This window comes from Crinia signifera, chromosome 5 (assembly GCF_055691185.1).
Source record: "Crinia signifera chromosome 5, ASM5569118v1, whole genome shotgun sequence".
NCBI classification, from domain to species: domain Eukaryota; kingdom Metazoa; phylum Chordata; class Amphibia; order Anura; family Myobatrachidae; genus Crinia; species Crinia signifera.
Window position 1 is genome coordinate 228,964,486 of NC_139221.1, and position 16,804 is coordinate 228,981,289.

Here is a 16,804-nt window from a genome sequence, read left to right on the forward strand (position 1 = left end):
TATTGTTCCTGCTGTTTACATGAGGGGGATAGCTGAAGGACAATCACCACAGGGGGTGATCAAATTCCCCTACTATCAACAGGAGGGTTGTCCACAGGGGGTGACCACCACATAATGTAATCAGACTGTGTTTTATATCTTGTGTTGACTCTGCTATGCATATCTTGGCTACTTCCAGACTTTCTGGAACCGACCCCAGCAGGGGGCAGAAGCAGATGGGCAGCAGCAGTACCTGGGAGGGGGGATAAACCTGACTTGAATCCACCAATAGGGATTGAGTGCAAGCCCACTGATGGTATGGAGAAGCGTGGGAAATTGGAAGTTTTTAAAATGACTTGTACACCTGCCAGCTCAGTATGTTAGTCGCAATCCGGTCTCAGGGGTCCTACCCTTCACTGGATCTTGTGGAACACATCGTTTGCCCGGGAAGGGGGCATCCTACCAAGCTCTGGTGTGGAGCGTCTGTGTTGTGTGGATTTACACAGGTTTCGGCTATCACTGCTGTGTGGATTAAGTGATAGTTTTGTGCTTTGGAACTGCTGCTACAAGGACTGCCATTGGACTGCTACCCGATAACGTTTATATGCTACATTTGACTCTTTTTCCTGTCTTCATCTACTTTCGTGTGCTGTGATAAAAATAAACCATATTTTGGTTTCATCTGCTCGGTGTCTGAGTGATTGAGGAACTCGTACCCTCACATTTGGCGGCAGCGACAGTGGGATCATTCAGACACCAACCATCGAGCACAGAAAGCACAGAGAACAGAGGATCAGACCATATGTAAGGAAACGGAAAATGCAATAAGGTGATGTTCAGCAAGTGAGCAGGTGTCAGTCCTGTGAAAGGGAAAATGTTTCCAAGGAAAGAAAATCGATGCCTCAAGACCCCTGTAGCAGAGGAGCTCAGGGATGGAGGTTCTTCAGTGTATCGGCAGGCTGGGAAGCCGGATCTGTTATTTATTGTCAGGAAAATGCAGTATATCTGGAAGTACTGGGAAGACGCTCAGCAGATGGTCAGCGGGTGGAGAGTATCCAGCATACAGGACAAAGTGTGTTACCTGGGGGATGCATTCCTGCACTGTAAAGGTGAGGCCACTTCTTGGAATCTGCTAGGAGAGCCAGAGTTTGTAGAATTTACAGAGGAAGTGATTGCTACAGTTACCCAGATGCTACAAAGAGGACAATATTCTGAGGCTGAAGGACTAGTCCAGAATAAATTGATGCCCCAGATAGAACCAGAGGAAAGGTCTAGAAGGGGGCTACTGCAATCTGGGCAGACAACCGAGGGGTCTGCCACAGAATTAATTGTTACCGCAAGAGAAGGGTCGTTGTCAGGGGGGCCCCTAACTGCCCTTGAAGAAATGAGTATGGAGGAGCTGATAGCAGAAGGTCAGCTGCGAGGTATACCCATCCAATCCTGCACTCGCGGGGAAATCCTTCAGCAGATCCTTCACGATCAGGGAGATCCTACAAATGCATTTGCTGATTATCGAGCCTGGATCCTCCATTTCGGTGCCCAGTTGAGTGTGTGGGAACAATTGCAGTGTCTGGAGGAGTGCTTCGTGGTGGCAGAGGAAGAGGCGATTGATCGGGGGCTCCTGGATACCCCAGCATGGCAAGATCAGTGTCGCAGGGGGCGTGATGAAAGGCACCGTTTGCAATTGCTTCTCCCCCATCCTAGGGAGGAGCTGCACTACTGCTTCCCTTTTGCTGAGGTGGGAGATGCAGAGCTATTATCCTGCTGCCAGGGGATCTATGAGGACTGCGTCCAAGAAGAGATCGCCGTGGTTAGAGGAGTATCCGACAACATCCAGGCCACCAGCCCACCAGTCACAGATGACGTCGTGTTTCGGGCTGCCCAGCATACTCAGCTGGGGAAGGAGGCTATCGCGGAGAAGGAGGTGTGCGCAGAAGTAGCTGCAGGTGAGCATCTGGCTTTTAAGGGGACAGAGCTGACACAGCCTGTCCTGCAGCCACCAGCGGAATTGTTTGTGATGGAGGGTCCCTCCTCAGCCCTGGACATTGAGACCAAATGCTGGACTGAAATGTGCCATGCCCCTAGTTTGGGTTTGGGGGAGGAAGGACATGACGGGGTGGTGGAAGTGCCAGGGCCAGAGCCCCTATATTGGCCTGCTGTTTGGCCCCTGTTCCTTGGGCAAGAGGGGGAGGTGGAAAGTGGTCCCTGCCCCATTGTGCCCGAGGCAAAAGTATTAGTAGGTTACAATGTTGCAGAGGGGGGGTACCCAGAATCCGAAGAAGAGGAATTGCTACAGCCCTTGTTAGTTCCAATGTATGACTTAGACTGTAATCATGCCCTTGCTGGTTCTGCAAACCAGCCGCCTTTTACAAGATGGGTTTGGTATGATGTCACCCTGTGGGACTCAGGTGGTATATCCAAACCCCAGATTCTCGGCTCTGCATCCCGCTATTCCAGGTTGTTATTGGTTCCTGAACAGCTGGGTACCGGGACTACAATAGTAGGGGAAGGAATGTGAGGTTATCAGATTCACTGTAAATCTGTAATTACTATATTTTATTAGGTGTAGTAATTAATGTACTATTTTAGTCCGTCGGTACCCTCTTGTTCTCCATATATGTCTATATACTCCCTATATGTGTGTGTAGTTCCAGATCAGATCGCTCTCGCCCTAATATGGTCTGCCAGGAAATACCCAGGAAATAAGTCACCAAAAGGTTATGTCCCATTACCATACTTTTGTTCCTGCTATCACAGGAGGGTGGAAGCTGAGGGGCAATCTCCACAGGGGGGTTTACAATTCTTTGCAAACCTCTGGGCTCTAGCAGACTTTGTGGAACCGGCCACCACAGGGGGTGATCAGCCCATAATGTAATCAGCCGATTATTGTTCCTGCTGTTTACATGAGGGGGATAGCTGAAGGACAATCACCACAGGGGGTGATCAAATTCCCCTACTATCAACAGGAGGGTTGTCCACAGGGGGTGACCACCACATAATGTAATCAGACTGTGTTTTATATCTTGTGTTGACTCTGCTATGCATATCTTGGCTACTTCCAGACTTTCTGGAACCGACCCCAGCAGGGGGCAGAAGCAGATGGGCAGCAGCAGTACCTGGGAGGGGGGATAAACCTGACTTGAATCCACCAATAGGGATTGAGTGCAAGCCCACTGATGGTATGGAGAAGCGTGGGAAATTGGAAGTTTTTAAAATGACTTGTACACCTGCCAGCTCAGTATGTTAGTCGCAATCCGGTCTCAGGGGTCCTACCCTTCACTGGATCTTGTGGAACACATCGTTTGCCCGGGAAGGGGGCATCCTACCAAGCTCTGGTGTGGAGCGTCTGTGTTGTGTGGATTTACACAGGTTTCGGCTATCACTGCTGTGTGGATTAAGTGATAGTTTTGTGCTTTGGAACTGCTGCTACAAGGACTGCCATTGGACTGCTACCCGATAACGTTTATATGCTACATTTGACTCTTTTTCCTGTCTTCATCTACTTTCGTGTGCTGTGATAAAAATAAACCATATTTTGGTTTCATCTGCTCGGTGTCTGAGTGATTGAGGAACTCGTACCCTCACAGTGCTCACCACACTTTATAGGATCAACTCCACGCCGACGTGGATAGTGGGGGTATGAACAGGTTGGGAGGATGCGTACCACGGTCGCTCACCATGCTTCGGACTGACGTGGATAGTGAGGGTTTCAGGAACACATTCACACCTGTCATGTCAGGCAGGTGAAAAATTGTCAATGGTTCCCACACAATGTAATAAGCGCTGACACAACGCTGACTGACTATGCTAACTACGTAACGCTGACTGACTACGCTAACTGCATAAGCTCCAGTTAGGAGCAATCGTACACACAGTCGCAGACACAAGCTGACAACGCTGACTATGCTGGCCACGGGAACACTACGCGGATTCTGACAGGGACACTACACTAACTACGTAACTGCTGCTGTAAACTACACAAGTACCGGATTTTTTGAATATGCTGTAAAAGGAATAATCACTCCTTAAATTGGTTATACGTGTTTGTGGATTTCAAGACAGCAACAGCGTTGGTAATATAACTGACAAAGTGCCTAAAATGTATACCCTTTTTTACCACAATGATTAGTAAACTGTCTTCCAAAATTGAAGGAATGCTGTATTTTTTCATGTATATGATATTCAGTCCAATTTTTCTGCATCCCACTAGAAAAAAAATCTACAACACCAACAGGGTTAAATGCAGGTTAGTCTTTTTTTAGTGATACAAGGGGTGACATTTAATGAGATGCGAAAAATAGATTTTTGCGATTTTTAGGCAAAAAAGGGCACACACACAGAAAAGTATAACTTTATTACACACATAAACACACACTTCACTTTTACACCAACATACTTTCCCATCCAGGGTCCAGCACTGGTTTGATTGGCTGAGCTATGCGTCTCCATGGAAACGCATCGGCCAAAGATGCTAGCAGCCTCTGTAGCACTGGGACAGCGCTACAGAGACTGTTATCTGCGCAGGAGAAAGCCGACTCACCCCGCTGTCAGTGGGGGGTGAGCTGGCTCTGCAGCAGAGAGACCAGCGCGGGACCCTGGATTGGTAAGTATGTTGTGGTTCTCCAAGTCCCAGCATAAAGCACCTAAAGCAATGTTAGGGATGTCTGATTTAACCCTATCAGGCCGGCGTCCAATGCCCTGGGACGCCGGTGACAGCCCCGGGCTTCAGCTCTGGACGAGTGAAGTCTGTGGGGGGACCCCTTTATTGGGGGGTCCCCACTCCTCCAGGTACCCTGTCCAAGGCTTACCAGCCACGGTGCTCATGTTTCGGCTGGGAGACCTTATGTAAAAAGTGTCCCCGGCTGTGGCATGACACCGCGTGCTGTTGGAGCTCGGTGCTAGTTTCAAAATATGGGGGACCCCCAGATTTTTTGTTCCCCGTATTTTTGGAACCAGGACCGGTCCAAGAGTCCGGGGCTGGTTTCAGAAATACGGTCGACCCCTACGCTTTTTTTCCCCTGTATGTTCCCCCTCACTTTAACCCCTGGTTGGGGGTGACATAATATCTTGAGATTCTCCTGGTTTTGTGCCAATCACCAGGAGGCTTTTCAAGTCAGGGCAGAGCCAATGGAAGAATTGCAGCCAGCCAATCAATCAGCTCCAACCTGCCATGTTGCAGGTTGGGTTTTAAAAATGACAGGTAGAAGCTCATTGGCTGGCTGTTTATCACTCCACTTTATCACTTTTTGAAGCTTGATACATCTGGCCCTCAGCGTGGTGTCTCCCTGCCATAATGCCAAGCAGCAGGGATGTCCCTTACCTGCGTGACAGTGCAGTGAAAAAATAGGTGTGGCTTCATGTGCATCTCATGCACAATAAAGGACACATTTGCCAGTGCTCCACATTACATACTGGCAAATGCCTCCATTTCAAACCCCCACTATACACGTCTGAGAGATAATGGCTTCCTTTCGGACACAACTGTAAATGCAGTGCCCTTCTCATAGAGATTGCAGCTTGAACCCTTCTTAAGTTGTAATTTTGCATTTAAAGATTCATTTAGATTTTGCATGTGTATGTTTTATGCTTTACACATCTGCATTTCATGAGAATGAGCAGTATACTGCACGATTGTAGTCCATTAAGTTCATTGTTATATTTTATCAATGAAAGGATAGAGCACTGATGGCTAACCCTGACACTCCTACTGTTGTTGAACTACACATCCCAGCATGCCCTGCATCAGTTTTAGCATGGCCAAATAGTAAAACTGTAAAAAAAAAAAAGCTGGAGTGTCAAGGTTAGCCATCACTGGGTTAGAGGCTAAGGACCCTATTCTGGTCGACACGTATCGCTGCTGTGGACCAAAGGCCGCCCGCAGTGCTGCCCCCCCCCCCCCCTTGCACCCATGATCCCCTGCATGGCTGTGAATGGATGATTTGCATCATCATCCATTCGCAGCCTTGGGTGCGGGGGAGAAATCAGTCATTTTTTTTTTGGGGGGGGGGGGGGGGGGTGTTGAAAATTGATGTTAAACCAAAGGTTTTATTTGGCGAGCTGTTTGCTTCTTTTTTCCATGGTACAAAACAAAAGAAGGTTCGTCATATACTGTGATTTTCTAAAGATAATTTCTGATATCTTATCGTGTGTGTTATTCTTGGGATTGTCCAAGTTCTAGTATTCTTTTGATGTCTTGTGGCACACTCTCCCACTCTTGGCAGCAAAAATGGTAAAGGGCTAGGCCAAAGACCCCTGTAAATACCAAGTGATCTTAGATGTTATGACAATAAAGATGAAAATGACCATATACAGTAAATATTGTATGTCTAGCTAACTACTTTAGGAACTCATACATTGCATAATCCATTACACTGAGAACTAGATAAAATTTGAACTCAGTTGACTTTCTAAAGCTCTGAGGAGCATGTGGAACTTCAATCACAGCAGCAGAATTAGCAGAAGCCTGTTCCTCAAAGGCTTCATAGTGGAATATTATGATACATTTCAAAGACATTCTTCTTCTGCATCAGCATTCACACATACACATGTTGTTCTAGTTTCTTTAGAGGTGCACATTTCAGTAACATAGGAACATTGAAGTTGTCTGCAGATAAGAACCACTTTGCTAATCAGGTTCTCCAATTTAATCCCAAAGAGGCACGGATGTCCCATATGTAATTTGCTTGCTAGATGTGGATATACTGTAGATGTATACACCAAAGTTTTGGCAGAAAGATTTAGATCCATCCTTTAATTTGTACTTTATAGATAGTATACAGAATAAATAGGAATTTGGGTACTTATGTAATATCTGGGCTCCCGTTTTTCTTATGAGACCGTGTCCCCTCGCGGGGCTCGCTGCGCTCGCCACGCTTCGGGCACAGTGGCTCGCTGCGCTCGCCACACTATATAATATCAACTCCGTGCGTAGTTGGATAGTAGGGGTATGAAAAAATGGGGTGCATTTAACATGGGAGCCCAGATAATACATAAGTACCGGAATTTGTTATGCCGAGAGAAGCTACAAATACAGTATAACAGGACCAGTGGTTACATCAATTCAGTCAAATCTGAGACATCTAAATTTCTGTGATTCATGAATTGTGAATTCATTCATGAGTCAGTCCAGAGTCACACAAACATTTGTGATATTAAGTGAATTACAGTAAATGGATTGCAATGAACCTAATGGGTAAGGAGCAATATGTGCTTATTATCTATATTCCTAATAATGGATCTTACAGTACTCAATTTCCTGAATTATACTAGGGCAGAATTCTCTAAATGTTTCCAACTGATTGTGACTCATTTATTAATGATCTCGGGGCATACAATATGCCTGTCAGGGAGAGAGAAAGAGAGTATGTCAGCGAGAGAGAGAGAGAAAGAGACAGTGTCTGGGTGATAGTCTGGGAGAGAGAGAGAAAGTGTCAGGGAGAAATGGAGACAGTGTCAGATAAAGGAAGGGAGACAGTGTCAGAGGGGGGGAAGATAGTGTCAGGGAGCGAGGGGGAGTGAGAGAGAGAGTCATGGAGAAATGCCAGAGCCATAACTAGACATTTTGGTTCCCTGTGCCAGAAAGAGAATAAAATATATAGGGCTTCATGGGGAAGTGGCAAACTCACAAAATATTACCTATTCAAATTATGCCACAAAGCAGTGCCACTTATACACATTACACCAGGTAGAGGCCTTCTAAGACATTACTTCAGGTACTGTCTCTCATATACATTACTCCAGGCAGAGCCTACTTACTGTATATACATTGCACCTGTAGAGCCCCTCATATACATAAGGCCAGGTAGAGCCCCCTTATACACATCACACCTTTTTACAGGCAGAGACCTTATACACAGGTTACACCAGGCAGAGTCCCCTTTTACATGTTAAGACAGACAGAGACCCCCCAAAAAATATTACCCCTATACACATTATTTCATGCACACCATTACACCAGGTACAGACCCTTATACACATTATGCCAAACAGCGCTCCCATTACATGTTATGTTATGCCAGGTAGAGCCCCATTTACACCAGGTAGAGAAGGAGAGGAGTGGAGAGGGATAAAGGGAAAAACAGAGAGGGAGAGAGAAAGAGAGGAGGGGAGGGGCTTTATAATATCTGTCACCAGCAGCTGCAGAGGACTCTGAAGACTTTTCCTGGCACAAGGGTACACACCCTAAGTTGGGGTACTAGGCACTATCTAGCTGTTACTATGGTTTACTATACATTTACTTCTACCTATGTCAATAAATCATCATCAATAACTATGTAAAAAAATTATTTATTTGTTAGGTATTTAAAGTTGATGTTACATGACAACAGTTTTTCCAAAAAATGCATTACGATAAGTAATAACCAACTATTTACATATATTAAATTAATCCTATTTTATAATTTTAGGGTATTCGAGGCATTCTTGGAACGCAAGGATTACCAGGAGTCTCAGGGGTCTCTGGTTTAAAGGTAAAGAGATTGCATATCCTTTAAAATGTAGTATTATGTGAATAGTACAGGCAGTCAGCTACCACTTGTATCTGCATGCACAGCAGTAAGGGGTTTATTTACTAGGGTGCCAGACGGGGTCCCGACAGTCGGGATACCGACAGTGATTTACCCGACGTCGGGATCCAGACTGTTAAAACACCGAAAGACGGGTTTCTGACGGCCACCGGCTATTCTCCCTCGTGGGGGTCCACGACCCCATAGAGATAGAATAGGTGGCCGCGCCCGCAAGGGGCTTTGTTGCTCTCGCAATGCTGTCTGAGTCCGGGCAGTTGGGATCCCGATGTCGGGCTAATGACTGTCGAGATCCTGACTGTCGGAACCCTATAATACACCATTTACTAAGCCTTCAATGGAGATAAAGTGGAAGTACCAACCAACCAGTTCCTAACTGTCAGTTTCCAAACATATCCTGGAACATGACAGTTGGGACTGATTGGCTGGTATTTTATCTCCATCCACTTTATCTCCATTCAAGACTTAGTACATAGACCCCCAAACGTTTTGTGTAAAATCGTTACAATTGTTTTCATATTTATCCTCCTTCAAAGTACTAATTGAGAAAAATATGTACTTGAAGTGATGCTTTTATTTATCAGCAATATATTTTATTTGGACTGTGCAGCAATAGATCCGGTGTGGCCATTTACAGACATTTACAGACAGGGGCACAAGTGCCTTTGCCCTATGATCAACAGAGTAGGGGAACCCACATTATACATTTGCATAATCTGAAACTGTGTGTGTGCATGTTGGGAAGTTGTAATCTGTCCATGCTGTGTCTCATTGAGGGAGGAGAGATGCAGGTATATCAGTGCTCATTGTTTTCCCAACAGACAGATAAGAGATGTTGGTTGACGTCCTTCTCATATATTGATGATGATGAGATACTGGCTCAGTGGACCTCATTGTTCTCCACATACAGTACATATATAAGAAGGTACACTAGGGCTCATTGGTAATGAGCATATGTACATTTTTAATGCAACCTTAAACAGAACAATAAAAGACACGTCCATTTTGGTATCCTCCTTTGTAATGCATTAACTGTAGTTGCTCAAGTGCATGTGTGCTGCGTTACACAAAGGAGGTCATTCTGGTTGATGAAATTCGCCGATTTGTGAGTTAACCGCCACAAGCACTGCTAATGCCCCCACGCGCATGCAAATGGATGTTTTGCATAAACATCCATTCACAGATTGCGTGTGGGGATGAACCATCAAATGATTTCTCTAGAGCTCGCAGATCTAAGACACTTCTCTGGTGTCTTAGATCTGCGGCATCCCTGTACGGGAAGAGGGTGGGCAGCTGACATCCGGTGAGGTCAGCTGCCCACCCCTGGCATCCGCCCGCTTCACCGGGGCATTTCCATGGAAAAGCCCAGCATTTTCAAGGGAACGCCCATGAAACGCTGGGTGTTCCCATCGGCGTGACTACAGTTTGCGACCACACACCCCGCCCTGATGTGTGCGAACGGGCCAGCGACTACACAAGTTACCAAATCCGCTCGCACATATGGGCTGCACATGCACATAAGCGTATATGCACATAAGCGTATATGCGCATGCGCAGCCTATAAACCTCACTCACCATTGCAAATTTGCAACGGTGAGAATCAACCAGAATGACCTCCTTAGAACCCTGATATTATAACCACCCTTCTTGCCTTGTCTCACTAATTTGACACCTAAAGTAGAATGCATTGCTGCATGTGTGCCAAACAGCCTCTGCCAGAAGACTGTAGGTCCAGAATAGCATATTTATTTTTCACCAAGTACAGAAAATAGACCGCCCAGTTCTACCTCATCATAACAGCATTACCGAAATGGGTGTTGACCCTTTCATGTCCAGCAGTGCGCATTTGATGAACCCTTATAGGACTATGAGGGTTATTCTGATTAACTCGAAAAGGCATAATCACTCTCTAATGGACAAAACCATATGCACTGCAGGTGGGGCGGATTTAACATGTGCAGAGAGAGTTAGATTTGGGTTTGGGGTGTACTTCAAACTGATATCTATATTGCAGTGTAAAAATAAAGCAGCCAGTATTTACCCTGCACAGAAACAATAAAACACCCAAATCTAACTCTCTCTGCACATGTTACATCAGCCCCACCTGCAGTGCATATGGTTTTGTCCACTAGAGAGTGATTGCGCCTTTCCGAGTGAATCAGAATAACCCCCTATATCATAGCATTTTAATTGAGATGCAAACAGGACATTTATTGGCTAACATTGTTTTATGTTTAGGGAGCGCAAGGACTTGTTGGCCAAAAAGGAACCAAAGGAGAAAGAGGCGATGAAGTGAGTACTATCAAGATAGCCATACAAACTTTAGCCAGTTTATTGCACATCATTATCTAATGACTTAATCCAGTAAATGTGCATGTAATTCCTCTTATTGCATTTAGCTTGAGTCTACCCTGAATTCAGAACACATTTTTTTAAATTCTTCTAATTGATCTGCCCTTCTTTTATACAACAGAGTGATTCATTTGTTTATTGCAGGCCAATAATTAATAGGTGTCAGAAGGAGCTATTACATTGTTTTTGGGTGCCCCTTACATATTGTTCTTAAATGCACCTAGTTTAGCCATGCAAAGAGGATGCGCTGCTCTAAATTACTGGGCGCAACAGGAAAAAGGCTGTTGGGGTACCCAATAGCCTGGCTATTCTCACATTTATGCTTGCCATCACAAGAAGGATGGGCATCTGGCGCAATTGAATTGCTACATTGGAAGGTTTTGCCTTAGTGCTGCACAAAATACAATTATTTTCTCCCAAGGCAGTAAACTTTAAAAAAACAACAACCTTATCAGGCACTTGGAATGTATTTTCAACTTTTTAAGGAATAATTTACCTTTTTAGCTAGAACATATACAAATGTAATGTCCCCTATGTATGTATGTATGTATGTATGTATGTATGTATGTATGTATGTATGTATGTGCCTTTATGACATATTTGAGTGATGTGGTGTGAACCACCTATGGGTTTGACATATAATGTAGATAGAGGGGAGATTGGGACATTTAAAGTCTTATCTAGAGCTTGGGTGCCGGATGACCTCCCGACAGTCAGGATTCCAAAGGCCACTATACCAACATCGGAATCCCAACTGTTAAATGCCCGACAGTCAGGATCTTGACTGACAGGGGCTATTCTCCCTCATGGGGGTTCACATCCCCCATAGAGGAAGAATGGAACCTGTGCTGAGCCACCGATCCTGCAGCGGGGCGAGTTCGTAAGGGGCTCTTTTGCACTCGCTTCCCCTGTCGGAGCACTGGCAGTGAGGAGTCCGATGTCGGTATACTAACCAATGGAATCCCGACTGTTGGCCCGGCATACCACACCCCTAGAGCTCTTTTTTTGGGGGGGGAGGGGAGAAGGTCTTTTTAACCCCTTCCTGACGCAGCCAGTTTTTGCCTTCCTGACAGAGCCCTTTTTTTCAAATCTGACATGTATCACTTAAGTGGGGATAACTTTTTTTTGCTTTTACTTACCCCAGTGATTTTGAGATTGTTTTCTCGTGACACATTGTACTTCAAATTAGTGGTAAATTTGGGTCGATACAGTCTGTGTTTTTTTGTGAAAAATACCAAAATGTCGTAATAAAATGGAAAATTTAGCAATTTTCAAAATGTTAAATTTTCTGATTGTGAGACAAATAATCATACCACTCAAAATAGTTAATAACTAACATAGACCATATGTCTACTTTATGTTTCCATCATTATTTCAACTTCCTTTTAAATTTTTTGGACACTAGGAGGCTTAAAATATGAATAGCAAATTCTCAAATTTTCAAGAAAATTTCAAACACTGATTTTTTTTAGGGACCAGTTCAGTTCTGATGTGACTTTGAGGGACTTGTATGTGAGACACCCCCATAAATGATGCCATTTCAAAAACTGCACCCCTCACAGTATTCAAAACAGCATTTTGGAAGTTTGTTAACCCTTTAGGTGTTTCACAGGAATTAAAACAAAGTGTAGGTGAAATTTCAAAATTTCATTTTTTTTGCAGATTTGCAATTTTAATACATTTTTCTAAGGAAAACAGTAGATTTTACTAGAGAAATGTGACTAAAAATTGATTCCCCCAATTCTTTTGTTTTCATAAATATCCTATATGTGGCCCTAGTGTGCACGTTGACCAAACCACAGGCTTCATAATAGAAGGAGCACCTACTTGATTTTGGAGCCTCCTTTTTATGAGATTATTTTTTAGGCACCATGTAGGTTTCTAGGCACCATAAGATGCTAAAAGTTAGGAACCCCCCCACAAGTGACCCCATTTTGCAAACTACACCCCTCAGGGAATTCATCTAGGGGTATAGTGTACATTTCAAACCCCCAGGGGTTTCACCAATTGTGGTACAACTGGGCAGTGAAAATGAAAAATTACATTTTTTACACAAAAATGCAGTTCTGGCTCACAATTTTTCATTTTCCCAAGGAATGAAGGAGACAAAGCACCCCAAAATCTGTGCCCCAATTTCTCCCGAGTACGGCAATGCCTCAAATGTGACCAAAAAATACCATTTGGGTGCATGGCAGGACTCAGAAGGGAAGGAGTGATTTTTGGATTTTGCAGCTCAGATTCTGGTGGAATGTTGGTGGGTGCTATGTCGCATTAGCAAGACCCCCGAAGCACCAATACAGTGGAACCCCCCCACAAGTGACCCCATTTTGCAAACTACACCCCTCAGGGAATTTATCTAGGGGTATAGTGTACATTTCAAACCCCCAGGGGTTTCACCAATTTTGATACAACTGGGCTGTGCAAATGAAAAATTACATTTTTTACACAAAAATGCAGTTCTGGCTCAACATTTTTCATTTTCACAAGGAATGAAGGAGACAAAGCACCCCAAAATCTGTGCCCCAATTTCTCCCGAGTACGGCAATGCCTCACATGTGACCAAAAAATACCATTTGGGTGCATGGCAGGACTCAGAAGGGAAGGAGTGATTTTTGGATTTTGCAGCTCAGATTCTGGTGGAATGTTGGTGGGTGCTATGTCGCATTAGCAAGACCCCCGAAGCACCAATACAGTGGAACCCCCCCACAAGTGACCCCATTTTGCAAACTACACCCCTCAGGGAATTCATCTAGGGGTATAGTGTACATTTCAAACCCCCAGGGGTTTCACCAATTGTGGTACAACTGGGCAGTGAAAATAAAAAATTACATTTTTTACACAAAAATGCAGTTCTGGCTCACAATTTTTCATTTTCCCAAGGAATGAAGGAGACAAAGCACCCCAAAATCTGTGCCCCAATTTCTCCCGAGTACGGCAATGCCTCACATGTGACCAAAAAATACCATTTGGGTGCATGGCAGGACTCAGAAGGGAAGGAGTGATTTTTGGATTTTGCAGCTCAGATTCTGGTGGAATGTTGGTGGGTGCTATGTCGCATTAGCAAGACCCCCGAAGCACCAATACAGTGGAACCCCCCCACAAGTGACCCCATTTTGCAAACTACACCCCTCAGGGAATTCATCTAGGGCTATAGTGTACATTTCAAACCCCCAGGGGTTTCACCAATTGTGGTACAACTGGGCAGTGAAAATGAAAAATTAAACTTTTTACACAAAAATGCAGTTCTGGCTCAAAATTTTTCATTTTCACAAGGAATGAAGGAGACAAAGCACCCCAAAATCTGTGCCCCAATTTCTCCCGAGTACGGCAATGCCTCATGTGTGACCAAAAAGTGGCAGGACTCAGAAGGGAAGGAGTGATATTTGGATTTTGCAGCACAGATTCTGGTGGAATGTTGGTGGGTGCTATGTCGCATTAGCAAGACCCCCAAAGCACCAATACAGTGGAACCCCCCTACAAGTGACCACATTTTGCAAACTACACCCCTCAGGGAATTCATCTAGGGGTATAGTGTACATTTCAAACCCCCAGGGGTTTCACCAATTTTGATACAACTGGGCAGTGAAAATGAAAAATTACATTTTTTTACACAAAAATGCAGTTCTGGCTCAAAATTTTTCATTTTCATAAGGTATGAAGGAGAAAAAGCACCCGAAAATCTATGCCCCAATTTCTCCCGAGTATGGCAATGCCTCATATGTGACCAAAAAATACCAGTTGGGTGCATGGCAGGACTCAGAAGGAAAGGAGTGATTTTTGGATTTTGCAGCTCAGATTCTGGTGGAATGAATGGTGGGTGCTATGTGGCATTAGCAAGACCCCCGAAGCACGGTGAAATGATGAACCTAATAATCCATAGATGTGTGGTATATTTTAAAACACTCCTTTATACATAGGCCGGGTTTGTCGGGGCAAGTTTCACAGTGGAAAATAGTATCCTTTCTTATTCCCTTTTTATAGCAAACTTTGCACCTTTTTTGTGTCCTGCCCTTTCTTGCAGTGGAGGGGATTTCGTTAGGAAAATGCTGCCCTGGTACAATACGGGGGCCAGTACTAGAAGTACTGGGGCCCTCTGCCTGCTGGTTCCCAAATATTAGGCCCTTTATGACTTCCTCTTAAAAGTGCATAAATGTCCCCCTCTGGCTGGTAGAACGGAATAGCACGTAAGCGTTATACAGTGCCATCTGGATGATATACACGGCCAGCTTCTTGTACCAGATTTTTGTTTTCCGCAGGGCACTGTACGGCTTCAGTACCTGATCTGAAAGATCCACTCCGCCCATGTACCTATTGTAATCTAGGATACAATTAGGTTTTGAGGTGTGGGTACTGGTACCTCGTACAGGGACGGAGGTGGTACTGTCTCCATGAATTGTTGTCAGTATAAGGACATCCCTCTTGTCCTTATATTTGACCAACAACATATTTTCGGTGCATATTCCCCTGCTTTCACCCCTTCTCAGTACTTGGGCAATGTGCGTTTTTGGGAGGCCTCTTTGGTTCTTGCGCACAGTACCGCAAGCTGCTGTACCTCTTGAACCAAGGGCCTTAAACAGGGGGATGCTAGTGTAAAAGTTATCCACATAGAGGTGATAACCTTTATCCAGGAAGGGGTGCACTAAATCCCAGACAATTTTTCCACTAACACCTACGAGGGAGGGGGGGCATTCTGCCGGTTCAATTGTTGAATCCTTCCCTTCATATACCCTAAACCTGTGGGTGTACCCTGAGGTGCTTTCACACAGCTTATACATTTTTATGCCATACCTTGCCCTCTTACTGGGAAGGTACTGGCGGAATTTAACCCTTCCTTTAAAATGTATAAGGGACTCGTCGATACAAATACATTTTTCAGGGATGTACATCTCTGCAAATTTGGCACTGAAATGATCAATGACCGGCCTGACTTTGAATAGCCGGTCAAAGGTGGGATCATCTCTGGGTGGGCACTGTGCATTATCGGTGTAATGTAAAAATGTAAGGATTATCTCAAAACGAGTCCGAGTCATGGCCATACGGTAAAGTGGGGTGCTGTACAGAACATCTGTACTCCAATATTGCCTAATTTCTGGCTTTTTTACTATGCCCATATGTAACACCAGACCCCAAAACGTCATCATCTCTACTGCATCTACAGGGGTCCACCTAGCAAATGATGACGTGGGGTTTTGAGCAATAAACTGCTGGGCATATAAATTACTTTGGTCCACCATTAAATTTATAAAATCATCAGAGAAAAATAATTTGAAAAAGTCAATTTCTCTGAGACCTGTTGAATCAAATTGGATTCCTGGGATGGCCAAAAACTCAGGAACCTGGGGCTCAAAATTGTCTGGTGGTGGGGTCCATACGGGATCAATCATTTGGGGGGAGTCTCAGCTGCTCTACGGGGGCGTCTTTGAGGGGGTCCCTCATCACTAGAGGAGGAAGAGGAGCTTAAGACGAATCCTTCAAATTCCCCGCTTGCATCACTGGCTGTGTCAGAGTCAGAGGCAAGCATGGCATATGCCTCCTCCGCTGAATACATTCTTCTGGATGACTGGGATGACATTTGGGATGACATTTGGAATGCCATTTTTATTTTTGTGTTTCTGTAAGTGTAATGTTTCAACACGTGTATAGTGTAGGGGGGGTACAAACTTTATTTCAACACGGGGGGTATGTAGTGTGTAGTGTGTATGTAGTGCAGAAAAAAAAAATACTTTATACAGGAATTTGATCCCAATAAAAAAAAAAAAAATTGACGGGGTTAAAAAAAAAAAAAAAAGGCCCTGCTCCAAAAATTGAGCACAGATGTTGGTCAGTAACGTCCGTCACTGAACAGCGCTCAAAGGCAACAGGACACCCACAAAAGCAACGTGGGTGTAAAAACAAAAAAAAAAAAAATTTAAAAAAACTGCAGAAAAAAAATGATATCAACCCTGTGCCAA

The 16,804-nt window shown here is 44.5% G+C and overlaps 1 protein-coding gene across 1 annotated transcript in view; it reads left to right on the plus strand.

Moving 5' to 3' along the window:
* The window catches only part of LOC146005785 (uncharacterized), a 144,600-nt gene that overhangs the window by 81,117 nt on the left and 46,679 nt on the right, over positions 1 to 16,804 (plus strand). Inside the window, exons 14-15 of the mRNA XM_083145211.1 lie at positions 8,385 to 8,447; positions 10,740 to 10,793. Coding sequence (XP_083001337.1) covers positions 8,385 to 8,447; positions 10,740 to 10,793 — 117 coding nt within the window. The remainder of the gene's footprint in view (positions 1 to 8,384; positions 8,448 to 10,739; positions 10,794 to 16,804) is intronic.